Below are 16,976 nucleotides of genomic sequence, written 5' to 3'. Positions count from 1 at the left end.
GCAGAGGGAAGGCGATGCATTTTCATCTACAACAAACTGCAGCTCAGTCGAGGCCACGCTTTTTTTTTTTTCCCCCCAGTTTAACACAACAAAAGCTGGAAATGCACAAACACAAGCGCCACTGTTGCAGCATCCAGGATAATGATATTAAAGCTACAGCTCAGACCAGTGAATCCTGCCCCAGGTGGTGCTTCTGCAGCTGCCAGGTTGCATGTTGAAAGATTACAGAGTAGCTCGATGAAACCAGACTTGCTACGGCACTTTGAGCTAAACGCTAATGCCGGCAATATATTTTTTGTCAGCAATAATTACAAACCTATCAGCTGTAATCGGCTGCACAGGACTTGCTTCCCGCCAGCATTGAAACCCAAACAGCACCTTCTGCCACCAAGACTCCATGAAAACTAGTTAGCAGGAGAGTGGAGATGGCGAAACTGCCAAAAGTAAGGGATGAATTATGCTTCTGAATGCATATTTCTTGCATATAAAATAGTGATATCCACTTTTGTATAATTAATTGTGATAAATAAATAACGCCTACCTCAAAGTCAAGCCAACAAACATTGACTTAGTTGCTAGAAACTCCTCTTGCTCCAGCATTGCGGTCTTGAGAAGTGATGCAATAAACCTAAAATTTGACATTCAGGCTTGCAACTAGTGAATTATGATATAATCAGCTCATTTGCAGATTATTTTCTTTGTTATTCAGTTAATTATTTTCTCTAAAAAAGTGTTTCTCAAATGATTCTCAAGCATTTTTGCTGGAAAATAGCGACTTATCAGTTATGCAATTAGCACTAATCTCTATATGATGTGACAAAAACATGCTTTGACCAGCACTTCTTTTATTTTTTTACACCAAAAACTCCCTCACAGTTAGTAGGACATTGCGTGTTTGCATCTAATCCGTGCTGACAAAGTGTTTTTTTGCAGCCCAATGTTTTAGTTACAGCTAGATTGAGCGAGCGCAGCAGGTTTGCCCATGAGATAAAAGAGGGCTACCGTCATGTTACAGAAAGACAACCTAAACCGCCGCCGCAGACATCCCATCGCCTCCTATCGTGACGAAAAAATGCGTTCAGTTTGATGCTAAATTTGGCCACCTTCCGCGCGTCGTCGTCGAACGTTTGATGGGAATTTCTAAGCTCCCTCGGGCGCGTTTTGCAGACTGACACCCTTCAGTTTGCTCGAATAACATCACATCATCACCTCTGTCATGCGAGCAGTGGGGTGACACTGACGGGTTAATATCTGATTTTTACTGAAAGGCCAATTCATCAGCTAATAAATAGCCCTCATTCCAACGATGCAGCTCTTCTTGTTTTTCTCTTTGCATTTTTTCCTCCCTGGTGATTTTCCAGCTTGATTATGTCTGACTTTGACAAAACTTGGTAGGGGGATGATGCATCTCATCGCTGGGTTACAGCGTTTTGCAGAATTGCACTGATAAGCCCGGAGGGGATAATGCCGGGGCCATGCAATTACTGGTCAAAACAATTGGGCATATTTTCAACTGATTGGTCCAGAGGAGGGGGGGGGACTGCATCATTTGTGACATTCTGTTGCCTTGTGTTTGTTGTTTGTCTGCAGACTTTGACTCTTTTCTCAGCTCTCTGTTACTTTTGTTTCACCATTTATTTCCCTTTTTCCTCACTTAGCTCATCCTTTTTTTCACTGTGATATAGTGAGTGCTATGATTTGGGACTCCTCTCCTCTCCTCTCCTCTCCTCTCCTCTCCTGTCTATCATGCTATTCCTTCGTGACCTCCTCCTCTAAGATCCCTTGCTCCTTTCTCTCCCTCTTGTTCTCGTTCTTTCAGCTGCCTCTGTCGTACCGAGCCCTCTCCTGTATTCCTCTTTTAACTTGTCTCGCTTAGTTCATACACTCCTCTTTCTGTCAACCATTTCTTTTCTCTCCCCGTGTCTGTCCTTGTCTGTCCCTTCTCCGTTTTCTCTCTCTCTCTCTTTTTATTCTTACTTTCATTTAATCATATTATTACTGTAATGGTCCAGTGGTCCAAGCCAAAGCTTTAAAAAAACACACAACATGTGAATAGACACTAGTGGTGCACACATACACTCAATGTGTTGTTTGTGTATGAGGCTCTGTCCCTCTGCCTCCCCCTCCACCACCACCACTCACCCCGCTTCTCTGGGCTTTTCATACGCTTTCTCGCCCTCGACATTTCACATGCAAATGCACGTATATACAAGGCACACACATGCACAAATGCACGCAGGAAACAAGGACGTGCAAGGTTAGGCACGCAGCGGAGCTCAGTTCGGCGGGCTGCACATGTAAACAGCGGTGGAGAATTTCACATGAGATCTATGTCTGGGCAGCAAACATGAATTCTGCACCACAGACTGGAGTCGACTTGAGTCCTCTAAAACGTTGCTGTCATAATGCATTCATCTTTTCAACCCCCCCCTACCCACCCCCCCTTTCGCCGGTAAAAGAGAGCATGGATGCCACCTAATGGTGAGAATGTACAGCAGTGACACAGCTGGGCCGAGCGGTGGATGGGGGAAGGGAAAGGGTAGGATTGGAAAAAGGCTGTGTTGCGTGTGTGCGCTATTGTGTGTGCGCATCGTGCAACTGTGTGTATGTTTGATGAAGCGTTTTGTGTGTGTGTGTGTGTATGTGTGTGTGTGCATATCACCCGCATCATGTGGCCATGCATCTCTCTGGTGTCCTTTAGGCTGATGCAGGGAGAGAAAAAAAAAAGTCTGATTTTTCACCTGATGTGTGACACAGATCTGATGTTTTCTAATCAACGTGAGCTGCAACAAGCTGCATGGTGTCACACACCACATGGGGATGTGGAGGGAAATGTTACCTGTGGATAGTTAGTGTTTGAGGGCTGAAATGTTAAAGATAGAGAGGCATAAATTGCAACTCTAGGCAGCATCAGCACAAAGAACAGCAAGGACAATGGAGAAAAGGGAAGAATTATGAGGGAGGACTATATATGAATTAATCCAGATTTATTTATTTTTTTGTTGCTCTTTTTTGTCATTCGTGTCAGATTTGAGCTGAATCTCAACCTTAAATAGATACAAAATACAACTTAAAAAGATATATGAAGTGTAGCCTTTGTTTGGGCTCCCTAGAAGCCGTCTTATCTTTTGTTTGTTTGTTTGTTACCAGCCTGGCCCAGGTATCGTGTGCTGCGGGTCCAGGAGCTGGGCCAGTACAACCTGGAGATCCTGTCAGCTGATCTGTCTGATGACTCGCTGTACGAATGCCAGGCCCCTGATGCCGCTCTGAGGTCCAGGAGGGCCAAACTCACCGTCCTCAGTATGTTTGTTTTTTTTGTGTCACATGCGTAGGAAATAGGCGAGACGGTGTGTGTTTTTTCTAACCGAGGCCATGTCTTTGCTCCAGTCCCCCCAGACGACCCGGTGATCGATGGGGGTCCCGAGGTGTTGCTGAATGCGGGGGAGTCCTACAACCTGAGTTGTGTGTCTCGAGGGGCCAAACCGCCTTCTATGATCGAGTGGCTTAAAGACGGTCTGCCTGTGGAGGGGGCTGCCAGCAACACTGTGAGTGTATGGAAGGAAACCCACACATGCCCTAGACACGCTAAACACACACATTCAGTGAACAGTATTTACAGTTACGGCATTTCATGTGTCTTTTTAACCTTAACCCCGCCAACTAGGGGTCCCCACGGGCTCCAGATGTGTACCTTTTGTCATATCTCACAGGCAAAAAGTGGTATCATTGCAATTTTTCTATGACTTTGTCGGCCAGTTTGTTCCTAATGACTTCATGTCATTGTTTCTGCTTCTGTTTTAATTAGTTCTTTTTAAAAATACCAATGCATCGGAGTCCTGTGGGACCTCAGTCAAATGCACCCAATTCTGCCTATGCAGTTTTAATAGATGGAAGTATCTGAGTTCATGTTTGCTGTGGGTCACAGACACAAATGCAGCAAATTACCTTAAATCCTGCCCTTTTAATACCTTTTAATAGCTTCAGTTTGCTGTATGTGTTATTGTACAAGGTAAGACTGTAAAATAGTGTATCATGCATATGTTTTTTTCAGGTATTTATTGCATGACTAAGATTATTGTAATATTATATTGCTACAATAGTTGTTTTAGACAGTAGTTACACCACAGAGACCCAAGTCAGACGTCCTTGTAACTGAAATATGTTGGTAAGATGAGTGTTCATCTAAATCTCTCTGTCCTCTAATCATCAGGAGGTGCTTCCAGACAGGAAGAGGGTGACCACACGTAGCTACCTGCCTATCCAGCCCGTTGACACCGACACTGGGAGGAACTACAGCTGCGTGGCCTCCAACCTGGCTGTTCCCACCGGCAAAAGCACAACCGTCACCCTCAACGTGCACCGTAAGCGACGCTGCTCTTAATCTAAAATACCACAAATTTAGGGAAAAACTAATTTTTAAGTATTTATTTTTGTTATTCGTTACTCAACTCTGTGCGGATACCTGAATGAAAAAGATGAACATGGCAAAAGATTTATCACCCAGCTGAGACAAAATATGCAATTTTTACGAGAGTATATGACACTATTACCCTTCCTGCTACTGCATAAATTGTTATTATTAAATTTATGTGTAATTAAATGTAGCAAGCATCGTAATTTTAAATGTATAACATCTGCCGCCAGACTGGGGGTTTTATAGCTGTTATTAAGTAATGCGTGGCAGCCATTTTGCATGAGACCGTCCTCCAGACTGCAGCATGCATCAGACGTAGTAAGGTTGTTATGAGACTCTCTCTCTCTGTCTCTCTCTCCCAGATCCACCGACAGTGACCTTGTCCATTGAGCCTCGCTCTGTCCTAGAAGGGGACAGAGTCACCTTCACCTGCCAGGCTCACGCCAACCCTCCTATTATGGGCTACAGGTCTGCTCCATTCTCATGTTCACCAAGCCTCTTAAAGTAGCAGCGAAACTGCATGACAGAACAGTTTTTGTTTTGAATGATTTTAACTGTTTAGCTGAGTCTGTGTTCTTTAATCCGCTTTATGTCAGTGTAAATAAAGCACAAGTTGTTTGAGTTTTCATTTGTGCTTTTTTGGGTACATATAGGTGGGCTAAAGGCGGCGTGGTGCTGCAGGGTGCCAGGGAGAGTGTGTTCACCACCAAGGCCGACCACTCCTTCTTCACCGAGCCTGTCTCCTGTCTGGTTTTCAACGCTGTGGGAAAGACCAACGTCAGCATCTTGGTGGACGTTCACTGTGAGTCACGCAGTACTCATCTCACCTTGTTCAATCACTTGTGGCCCACTTCACTCACTACAGTCTGGAGTCAGAGGGATGAAACACACCATTGTTGTGCTTCTTTTCTCTCCGAGTAGCTTCTCCCCTTTAGTCCTACTGCATTATTACTCAAACACAACAAAGAACATCGCTCTCTCTCTGTCTCTGTCTCTCTCTCTCTTACTCTCTCAATGTCTGTCTCCAGTCGGCCCGATCCTGTTGGTGGAGCCGCAGCCAAAAACAGTCGATGTCGACTCTGATGTCACCCTCAACTGCAAATGGGCTGGAAACCCTCCGCTCACACTCACCTGGTTCAAAAAGGGTTCAAACATGGTAAGAAGCTGCAAGCCCACGCTGTGCGCATTTTTCACTCTGTTCTCGTATTCATACTATTTTTACAGGTCACACTTTCTTCTCCTGTGTTTACAAAAGCTTCCTGTCATTGAGGAGCGTTGTCTTGTCTGTGCAAATGGATCTTTCTTCTCTCTTTTAAGCTATTGTGATCTCTTTCTTTGAATTTATTTTCTTTGATTTCTCTCATATTTCGCACTATTTCTCACTCATATAGTAATTTGAATGTTGCTGCAGAAATAGATATGTGAGCTATATAGAAGATGATGAAATGACACTGTTTGGATTGAAGGTCTTGAATAACCATGGTTCCGGCAATGCCTTTACGAAAAAAATCCCCAGCAACAATACAGTTCTATGGCTGACAGAGAATGGTGTTAATATTGTTAAATATTCTCCTTTGCTGTTGTTCAGTTAAATTCAGTTTTATAACACCGTTTTTAGCTAAAAATCTGGTTAAGCTAACCACTACTGATCTATTGTTAACATCGACTGTGTACACCAGCCAGAAACCAAAGCTGTAGCTTGTGGGTGTATTTAAATATTAATATCAGCTTCCTTGACCACTGGCTGTTTGTTTAGGAAGCAGTCTGTTTAGGTTTGTTGCTCTCATTAAGCTACTGTTCATAGTGGAGGAGAAGCCGGGACTAAGTACGAGACAGTTGCAGCAGAGTAAATGAAATCCGCTTTGTTACACATCTATCTGCCTTTGCAAACTACGGACTGACTTGGCCAACACCCACGTCTGTATAATCACTCTTGTTCAGGTGGCTCTCTCTCTCTAGGTGGTTACATATTTAGCCATAATTTTCACACAGCTAATTTTCTGATGGATGTGGTTGCTAGGCAACTACAAAACCTTTGTGCTGAGTTAAAAGCAGATGTGCAAGTTTACATTGTTAGCCAGATAGGGTCAGAATAGTAGACCATATACGCTCAAGTAATATATGCAATGTGATCTCTTAAATGATTAAAGTGTGCAGGTGGAGCTGCTGTACAATGTTAGTTTGGCCTCCCTTCTGCTTATATATTCTACATGTGGACTCGTATTAAGTTTACCCCCTCCTGCTGGTTTGTAGATTTGCCTTGTTTATATTTGTGTTCTGTTTTTTCACTCCCCCACAGGTTCTGAGTAACAGCAACCAGCTGTATCTGAAGTCGGTGAGCCAGGCGGATGCTGGCCAGTATGTATGCAAGGCCATCGTCCCACGGATTGGAGTAGGAGAGACTGAGGTCACCCTCACAGTCAACGGTCAGAAAACATCCACACAATTTAATGTATCACTGCTTGTAGATGAATATTGTGTACTTTGAAAAAGGTCAGCTTGTCACTAATTGAAAAAAAAAAGTGTCCAAAGTGGTGGGCATTTTTATTAAAAAAAAAAAAAAAAAAAAAAAACTCCTACAGTTCCTCTTGAATAGGCCTGTAAGGTCAACATCTTTTTTTTCTTCTTTTTTTTTGTTAAAGAAAAACCATCCAGCTTGAATACGATTTGTGCAGTTGTTTGTGTTTTAAGTGTATTTTCCATTATTTCTTTCTATCACACACACTCACATGTTCTGTGATTTTGGCCCTGCAGGTCCACCTATCATCTCCAGTGATCCGGTCCAGTATGCTGTGAGAGGGGAGAGAGGAGAGGTGAAATGCTACATCGCCAGCACACCTCCTCCAGATAAGATAGTGAGTGAAAATATATGAAAATGTGAAACATATCTGGCAACAACCCTTCAAAGAAAAATTCCAAATTTTACTCCAGCATCAATTATTCAGATGAGGAAAATGCCAAACAAGGAAAAGCTTTGGCCATAAAGAGCACAAGGCTGTACCTTTTAGTCTGACAGCAATTTGTATTTCACTGTTACTGTACCTTCCCTTTCCTAAATGGCTCCTTTCCTACATGGTGAATGCTTTTAGGCACTGTCCCCTTTTTCTTTTTCAGCGGTGACTCACCCTTAAACTCTCCCAGAATGTTCCTCCATCCCATCACATAAACAAACCAACACTAACGCTAAGCCAGCCTGCTTTTAGCTCTGCGTCAGAAATCAGCCTGGATGCTTTCTCTGCTTGGCTGTATAACAGAAACACTGTAGTAGTAGTTCCTCGGCTCCCCTGCCTCTGTGACTGATCCATCCTGACTCATAGTGCGCGCTCCTAATGCAAGTGACGAAGGTTGGGACAGAAAAAGATTTATAAAATATAAAGGACGGGAGAGGAACAGTTGTCCCAGTAAATGCCACAGCAAGGAGAATCTCCTTCTTTGGAATAAGCGGGAAGATTATGGGAACATGTGGGCTTATGCATAATTAACTCACCTTAGTACAGTGCTTCAGTGCTGAATAATACAGCTGCTTTTAGTGGCTTTAAAGTTGGAGAATGTGCAAGATTCTCACCAGCTCAGTCACCGCTATCCTCTTTAATTCAGTTTGCGGGAACATACAAATTGTTGCTGGTCCTGTGAAGTCATGCAATGTGTGCGTTGATGTTTGAATTTATTTGCTACAGTCAGGCGTTTCTATTGTATATGTTTGCGTTCGACAAATGCACCAGGCAGCCACAACAATAAAACCACCGACCTACTGCTGTGTTGTGGTCCCACTTACAATGCAAAAACATCTCTGATCCGTCAGGGCTTGTAATGACTTTTTCAATAAATATCCCATCAGCAAGTTGCTCTGTTTTTGTTTAAACACATTAGAACCTTTAATCACAATCAGTATATTTTGTTTTTTCATATTGATAGGCTTTTACTACGTTTTATTTTTATGCACGTATGAAAAAAAAAAAGAATAGAAATAGTAATGCACATTTGTACAGACCCGTTGTCAAGGGAACTGGTTCATACAGCTCTAAAACATATGCATACAAATGACCCACTTCCACTTAAGAACAGCCTTAAGAGTTCTTAGACATCACTGTGTGAAGCATTTGGGATTTCTGATATACTCTTATGCTCAAATAGAGTCCTAGTTTCTTTATCTAGATGCACTTTTGACTGCTAAAACCATCGACTATACGTAAAGATGAATAGGTTTTCTGAACAGCAGTTCTGAAGTTCATGGTTGGATGGTTGTCGGCGTCTTGGCAGTGCCTGACTCTCAAATTCCCAGTTAATCCAAACATAAGCAAAGAGGTGGAGCATGAGAGGAGCTGAGGTGGACTATCCCATGATAGGACCCACATGAAGTGATCTTTAATTATACATATATTTAAGCCTTAATGCAATTTAATCAAATATGCTATGTAAAAATTCACCCCTTACACTTGTTATGTGAGGGGTGAATTAGCTATAGAGACCAAAACTGCTTTTTGTACCAGGCTGTAAACATGTTTATTTATACTGTACAGTTTGGCATTTTAACATGGGACCCTATGAGGACTGACTCATTTTTAGAGTGGCCATTTGAGGAACTGCCGTTTTTGCCACTTACACGTTAGCCTTATTTTTACGGGTGTTGCTGCTTTGCTAAAACAGACTCATCATTAGTTCTAAGATTACAAACTTATATATTTCTACATTAATTACCCTTTTCATGGCTCAGTGCATGTGTACATGAGCGTGTTTGCCTTTTCATTACCAAATGAGCTCACCAGCAGGGTTTGAGTTGCTGTGTAGTTTAAGTGGTCTTTCAGATGTTTATATACCCTGACAAGAAAAAAACACAGGAAAGTCATGCGTGAGGTCATTACTATATGCAGATGACTTGATTTCATAATTTACTGTCCTCATGGAGAAATTACAGTGAAATCTTGAAAACATGTTTAGTTGTGTCTAGTAGTTAAGGAGATAATGTATTGAACAACTTAAATCTGTTGAATGTCATCACACAACCTCCCTGAGCTCTTAATTTGACCAAATGTGGCTTCCTGTGTGTTTGTCTGCTGCAGGTGTGGGCCTGGAAGGAGAACGTGTGGGAGAAAGAGAAAGGGACGCTGCTGGAGAGGTACACGGTGGAGCAGAGCAAACCGTCAGCAGAGGGCGGCGGCGTCCTCTCCACCCTCACCATCAACAACGTGATGGAGTCGGACTTTCTGTCCAGCTACAACTGCACGGCCTGGAACTCGTTCGGACCGGGCACCATGATCATCACACTGGAGGAGACTGGTGTGTTCGGGATGCATTTGTTTTAGAAGTAGCGCAGGGGGTTTCATCAGGGGAAAACAAATCATTTGAGTTTGAAAACAAATGCAGAAAATACATGCTGTATAGGTTAGGACTGCAAAAATAGCTTTATAGATTCACTGTGTCTCCTAAATGCAAAGAAGGTTTTGGCGATGATATACTCATTTTGTACTACATTTTGCATTTTAAATAAACCTAATAACTAGATTTTAATTTGGACAAATAGAAAGCATCTATATGGTCTTGGTAACGAGGGATGAAGCACTCCTATGTGGTGTAAAGTCGTTACATTTTCTACATTCAAATCTCAGCTCTGTACAGACATTACAATCCCTAACTCACTGTTTTTCTCACTCTTTTTGTCTGTCTGTATCTCACCCTGTCATTACAGAGGAGGTTCCAGTGGGGATAATAGCTGGTGGGACGGTGGGCTCCACAATCCTCTTGTTCATCTTTCTGCTGGTCCTTGTTCTTATCTTCTACCGGCAACGCAAAGGCAGTGAGTCATGCTCTCCATGTGCTTTCACATATGAGATAAAGAAAAACCATCAGTTTGCAAATTTCAAAGGTTTTCGTGCCTTTTACGGCGCATCGTGCTCAGTATTGCAGCAAACCAAGGAAAATCAAACACCTACATAACCTCCTATGTATGTAGGTCTCTGCTGAATTTGCTCCTTCAGCTCATGAAAACAGACAAGCGTGTGTCCAGCTGTATTCAACCTCGCCGTGTTTTGCTTCCAGGTCGGCGCGGGGTCACGCTGGGTAAGCCCGACATTAAGGTGGAGACGATAAACAAGGAGACCCACAGCTTGGAGGAGGACTCCGGCAGCGTGTCCACAGCTTCGCGCATGGTCAAGGCCATGTACTCGGTGAGCAGCAGCGGGATGTGTGTGTGTTTGGGTTGGACACTGTTTACACAGCCTGTAGCTGTAGAAGAAAAAAATCAGATTAACTCAGTAACCTCTCCCCTACTCCACACTGTACCTTTTGACTAAAAACAAACACTATGATTTCCCCCCCCCTTTAATCGCCTCCTTTTTAACACTTTTAATTCATTTTCTCTTCTCCTGTCATACTCTGTTGCCTCCTTCCCTCTTCCGTTTTGTTATTTCACCTTCTCTCCTCCTTTTTGTTTTTTTCGTTTTGTTGTTTGACGGTTTAGTTTCTCCCCTCTGTGTCCTTCTCTCCCTCCAATCAGCCCTTTAAAGATGACATAGAGCTCAAGTCCGACCTCCGCAGTGACACTCTGGACACCCGCCAGGAGTACGACCTAAAGGTGAGATCACTCAGATGCACTGCCATTTATATCAGTCCAGATTGATTTTTCGTTGTATGATTTTAAGTCGGTTTGTCATTTGAACTTATCGACAAAAGTTGACACTGAGGTGATGTGTTCTACCTCATTTGCTGGTGTTTGTAGCGGACCTTTAAACTTAACGTTGCACTCGATATCTGTGAGAATATTAGAGTGGAAGATTTAAGATGAAAATATTTTCCGCTGCAGTACGACTTAATTATTTGAGCTCCTTTGGTCTTCTCTGCCCTTCACTCTCAGTCCAACTATGACGCAACTTGCCTCTCTGATTACTTAGCAAGCTGGCTCCCTCACTGTAGAGTCATTAAAAAGACAAAATACAGAAAAACAACTCAACCTGGAAAGAAATTTTAAAAAGAACCAACGTTAAAGCATTTCTCTTCTCATTTAGCTGGCATGAATCATTTATACGTTTTGACACTGTGGGGCTGGGTTAAGGTGATGAATGTATTTTCACGCGTAAAGCTGCCAAAATGTTCTTCAGAAACTCCCCCCCATGAATATTTTGTGAGGGCAAACAAACCACCCCCCTAGCTGGAGTGTTGCCTTGGATCACTTTGAAGAAACATAGACATGAGTCCACCCCAGGAGGTGCTTAGATCAGCCCGACAACTGCCTCAGCCAGGCAGTTTTTTTTAAATATATTTTTTTCTCCTCCACGCTGCCTGAAGCATCAAAGTAGTGAAACAAAGTTTAGCAGGAGAGAAGTTTGGTACGTGAAAGACAATGAGATGGCAGAATCATGTCAAAAAGAGCAGAAAAGCACTATTAAAGCATTCTTTAAGGGTGTGTAGTGAGCAGGGAGCGCCTCATTTCTTCACCCAGGAAGCCGGGGGTCAATCCTGCATGTTTGTAGGGATCCACCCTGCTGGATGGTCTAAAGGTAAAACATGGACACTTACATTTGTGAAAGCTTTGAGCAACAGTGGGGCAAATCTGACTTTTAAATTTCCTTTTTAAGCTGGTCAAAAAAATGAATGAAAGCTGTGCCCTAGTTCTGTACTACATGATGTAATACCTCAAAGCAGGCTTTGAGTTTGTGCTCACACGGGGAACACAATAGACAACATGTACACAGGCAGAATGTATCGTTTGTAAATGGTTGATTTTTAAACGTACTGTTTTAAATCGGGGAGCTACTAGCAGCTGTAAATAATAAAACAGATGTAGCTGTTGGTGAGACAGCCCCTTAAACACCTTAAAAAACGAAGAATGACTTAAATATCTTTGTTGTTTTGTGGAGTTTATTGGACTGAAGCAGTCCAACTTGGCAGTTTTATTGATCTTCATCAGTACAAGTCTTGAGTTGTTTCCTGCAAGAACAAAATAGTATGAAAAGACCAAAAACCTTATGGGATTTAAATTTGGCCGCTATTTCCGTCAAAGTAATCCTTTTGTGCAGAAATACACTGCTCCCAGAGCTCCTGCCACATTTGGAAAACTCCTTGAAAGTCCTATTCTGTAAGCATGTCAAACGTCACCCGCAACCTGCGGTGGATCTCCCTCGCCGTCTCAGAATACCAAACCTGAATTTAATTTTGGATAAGAGGAGGAAGGGAGCCAAATCTGGCGAGTAGGGCAGGTGAAGAGCAAAAATTGTGTTGGTGTGGCCCAAAAAAAGTCACGTTTTCAACATGCTGAGAGCGGTGGCATGATGGCTCACGCAACAGTTCAGCTTGTGTTTGTGCTGAATGTTCTCCATCAGATGTTTTAAGATGCTGCAGTAGAATTAATCGTTGATAGTCTGACTCTGGGGGACACGGTGCAAAACCCTGTGATTGTTGAACAGAACAACAAGCATTCTCTTGGTCATGATGTACCTCCTTCACTTTTTATAACTTTGACAGAAGACTTCTCTTTGGTCTGTTGGTTGTAACTGTAGACCAACCTCTCGTCACCAGTTATGAGTCAGTTTGAGGCTGATGTTTGCTCTTTGCGCTAGTTTGAGGTCAATGGTGAAATCATAAATGTTCCCCTGCAAGTGGTCAGACGGTGACTTCCAGAGAGTGTCTTAAACATGACAGGAGCACTGCCAGCAGTTTATCACTACACAAGAACATTTTTAAAGACACAGTCCCTTGAATTTTTTTTAATCACATATTGTACATTAGTGCAAATACAGTACATTGTGAAATTTAGTAGATGGTACCAACCATATGTAGAATGGACACATCATCCTTATACTTTGATTCAAATCTCATAATTGTTCCCAAGAATATTTATTTGAACATGAAGTACTGAAGATCAAGACTGTGTCCTCTTAGTAATATCTTGTTATAAAAGTTATACACTAGTATACCTGTACTGCCAAGGCCTGTTGAAAGTAGAAGTTGACATCATTTGGAATTGTTCTAGGACGGCAGTTTTGTTAAATTAGTCCTGAAGTTGAAACATGTAATTTGCTCTTGCATTTGGTGTCAATATAATTTTTGGACACCACAAAGAAATGAATTTGCATGCATTTCTGAAAAAGACTCAAGCAGCTGAGTCACAAAGAAGGAGCAAACTGCCATCACAGCAAAATCTTAATGAACATGGACCTGGATGCTGACTAGCTCCATGTGTGCAGTTCACTCTGACTTCTGACCTTCTACATTTCTCTGTGGGGATCAGGGAGGACCATGAGGTTACAGAGACTCTTTGACCTAAAGAATTTTATACAAGTGTAAAGAACTGTTTAATGTTGACCTTAATTCCACCTTTTAATGCCGGTTCTGTCTTGTGCATCTTGCTATCTTGCTCTGTCACTCGCTCTCTTCAGGACCCCACCAATGGCTACTACAATGTGCGAGCCTCCACCCACGACGAAGTCCGCCCTGCGTCCCGCTCCACCATGCACTACTCTGACTACCGCTCCCCTGCAGGAACACCCGGGGGAGCAGCGTCCATCAGCAGCAGCACTGGAGGCTCGGGAGCAACAGCCAGCGGAGGAGCCCCTGGTCCTCCTGGCCCCCTTACCTCCCCCGGTCGCCCGCAAGCCTGCTACGACCCCCGACCGCCCTCCAGACTGTCCCATATCAGCTACGCCCAGTTCAACACCTTCACCCGTGGGGGCCAGACCCAGCAGCCCCCAGCTAACCCTGCCCCGCCACCCAGTGACTTCCCTGGAGACTGTAGCCTCCTGGACTCCACTTCTCAGCTGGCCTATGACAACTATGGATACCCCTCACACTACCAGACCTACCGCATGGGTTTTGCTCCGTCCAGCCTGGCCCCTCTGGAGGCCGGCCCATCCTATGAAATGTACGGGGTGGGATCTGGTGTGGGGAGCCCTGGGGTCGGGGTTGGCCCGGGGGGCCCAGCTCCCTCAGGGTCAGAGACTGGACTAGGGAAGTATGGCAGCTCCACTCGCTTCTCCTACACCTCGCAACACTCTGACTACTCCCACAGCCGACACACACAAAGGATGCAGACTCACGTGTGAGACGGAGACGAATAACCACCTCACAGTCTTAGCTGAGCATGAGGAAGCATCTTATAAATAGCGCCACACCTAAAACGCACACACAATCACAGATTTACATGCACACATTTTTTACACGCTATCACGAATACGCTAACACAAACACGACTACAGAACACAAAAAAACATCACACACACACACACACACACACACACCCATGCACAAAGTCAGAAAACCATGCCCGTGAGACAGAGAGGGTATGAGAAACGCAGAGGCAAAGGGAGCAAAAAAAAAAAGAGAGTAGAAAAGAAGGAGTTTTAGTGAGACAGGGAAGGGAAATTCCAAACAGTTTTGAATTCCCTCACTCCCGATGTGTTTGTATATCTGAGCTCTGAAAGAGCAGACAGCGCAAGTCACAATCAAGACTGGGAAAGAGAGCAAGAACCTGAAAGAGGACGAGAGATCACAGATCTTTGGAGCCCATAGCCTTTGCTATGAACTGACATTGTAAAATGATGAGAGAACGTCTTAAAGCAAACTGACTGTCAAATATGGTACACGCTGATCAGAAGAAACCTCAACCAGTGGAAGTCATTTCTGGCCGCCATTTTTCAATAATGTTTTTTATTTTTCTTTTGCTGGTTGTCTTATTCCGTGATCATAGAGCACATATATATATATAGTATCCCAAAATGCCCTTCTGTACAGTGGTACCTGCCATCAGGCCTGTTGGGCAGGGTGGGGGGGAGCGTATTGGGGCCGGGGAGGGGTTGGGAGGGTTTGTCATCATTTTGCACTGCATCTACAGTATTCATGCTTAGACGTCCCTTATCTATATCTGTGTTATGTCTTCTTTTTATTTGCACACCAGACTAGAGCTTTGTATTCTATTTTTTAACATTACAGAATTATTTTTGTCAATGTAAAACATGTAATGTGTATGTATGGACCAAAAGTTTGAACGTGAGCGCACATAAACTTGGGCATTCGCCTGAGCGAGATCCACTGAGACGGAGTGAAGAGTTGTGCCAACAGAAGAGCCTGAATTCAGGATGTATTCCACATCAGAAGGGTGTATCAGTGTAAAAAAGAATCCTAGTGCCAAGTGTTCATGTTGTTCTTCACCTTAGACCATGTATATGCAGTAGACGCTCCTTCTATTGGCGACTGTTGCTTTACAAACCAGGTTCGGGGGCCTTGAGTCATTCCCAGACATTTTTGTAGGCTGGAGCCTTTTTTCGCTGAGCTCTTAACTACAAGCCTGGTGCAGACAGAGAGAAAAACACAGATGTTGGGTTTAGAACTGAGTGGCCTTATAGGGGAACATGTCATACATTTCCATTTTGAATCATTCCTCATTGTCTGTCTGCCAAAACGGCCAGAGGAGAATGTGTATGGAGAGGTTTATTGAAGGCTTGTCCACAATATTGACGTGTAGTAGTGTGTGACTGTGAGTGTGTGGGTGTGCGAGTGTGAGAGAGAGAGATCAAGGGGGGAGTGTGTGGGCGTTGGCGCGCACATTGATTTGTACAGTGTGTTTGTATAGATGTGTGAATGGCTGTGTGTGTACGGGAAGCATACTGTAAACACGCTGCACTCCACTTGAGTGTGCGCGGGACTATTGTATGCATGTCTGTGTGTATACAGTATGTGTGTGCGTGTGTGTGTGTGTGTGCGTGTGTGTGCGTGCATGTCTGTGTCTAAGTGAGTGTGTGTTTCAGTATATGTCCATATCATTTCTCTCACAATCCTGTTACAGTACTTTTATACCTCTGGTAGGACTGTATCCTGTATTATTGTGTCTTTGAATTTAGAAAAATCCAATGTTTATCTTATTGTACTGTTCTTCGTAGCAGAGAAAACTGTTCAAAAGATGTACAACGAACGTTATCAAACTCTCATTTTTTAATTTCATTATCTTCAATATTTTTTAAAAATGGTATGTAATTATTTTTCCACAGTATTACATAAATAAAAGCACTGTTTTTTATAAGATGCAGCGTTTGTCATCTTTAACATGCTGATATGTATTTTAGCCTCCATCTGTTCGTGCTGGGGCCCCAATTTACGGTTAATTGATTACAAAGAGCAGTGTAAGATTTTAAAAATAATATTACTGAATATACCTTAAATGTCAGTCACAGCATGGCTACAAAGTATTTGCATTTATACTTACATAAACCACTGACTGTATATATGTAATATATAACATGATATAATATTTACCCAGTTAGCCATGAGAAATCCACAGCACAGGTTACAAAATATTAGGCAGTAAAAGCAGTTATTAGGTATATGGGTGCAACACATTCCTATATTTCACACATAGATTAACATCCATCCAGCCATTATCTATCCATCCATCCATTATCTATACACCGCTTAATCCTCACCAGGGTCACGGGGAGGCTATCCCAGCTGACTTAGGGTGAAGGCAGGGGACACCCTGGACAGATCGCCAGTCTATCACAGGGCTACACTTAGAGACAGACAATCAGCACACTCACATTCACACCTATGGACAATTTAGAATCACCAATTAACCTCA

General features: G+C 43.1%; 1 protein-coding gene across 2 annotated transcripts in view; it reads left to right on the top strand.

The window, feature by feature from the left end:
* Window positions 1–15,437, top strand: part of kirrel1a (kirre like nephrin family adhesion molecule 1a) — a 32,031-nt gene extending 16,594 nt beyond the window's left edge. The window contains exons 3-15 of one of the 2 annotated variants that reach the window (XM_008287159.1): window positions 3,151–3,300; window positions 3,388–3,545; window positions 4,211–4,361; window positions 4,777–4,882; window positions 5,068–5,216; window positions 5,443–5,570; window positions 6,714–6,840; window positions 7,169–7,269; window positions 9,475–9,691; window positions 10,101–10,208; window positions 10,451–10,578; window positions 10,872–10,985; window positions 13,786–15,437. In XM_008287159.1, coding sequence (XP_008285381.1) covers window positions 3,151–3,300; window positions 3,388–3,545; window positions 4,211–4,361; window positions 4,777–4,882; window positions 5,068–5,216; window positions 5,443–5,570; window positions 6,714–6,840; window positions 7,169–7,269; window positions 9,475–9,691; window positions 10,101–10,208; window positions 10,451–10,578; window positions 10,872–10,985; window positions 13,786–14,448 — 2,300 coding nt within the window. In that variant the 3' untranslated portion in view covers window positions 14,449–15,437. The remainder of the gene's footprint in view (window positions 1–3,150; window positions 3,301–3,387; window positions 3,546–4,210; window positions 4,362–4,776; window positions 4,883–5,067; window positions 5,217–5,442; window positions 5,571–6,713; window positions 6,841–7,168; window positions 7,270–9,474; window positions 9,692–10,100; window positions 10,209–10,450; window positions 10,579–10,871; window positions 10,986–13,785) is intronic. The other variant, XM_008287160.1, reaches the window with a different exon arrangement.
* The last annotated feature ends 1,539 nt before the right edge of the window (window positions 15,438–16,976 follow it).

This window comes from Stegastes partitus, unplaced genomic scaffold (assembly GCF_000690725.1).
Source record: "Stegastes partitus isolate 25-593 unplaced genomic scaffold, Stegastes_partitus-1.0.2 Scaffold489, whole genome shotgun sequence".
Lineage (NCBI taxonomy): Eukaryota > Metazoa > Chordata > Actinopteri > Pomacentridae > Stegastes > Stegastes partitus.
The sequence above is the reverse complement of the archived record's forward strand: the minus strand, read 5'-3'. Positions and strand labels throughout refer to the sequence as shown.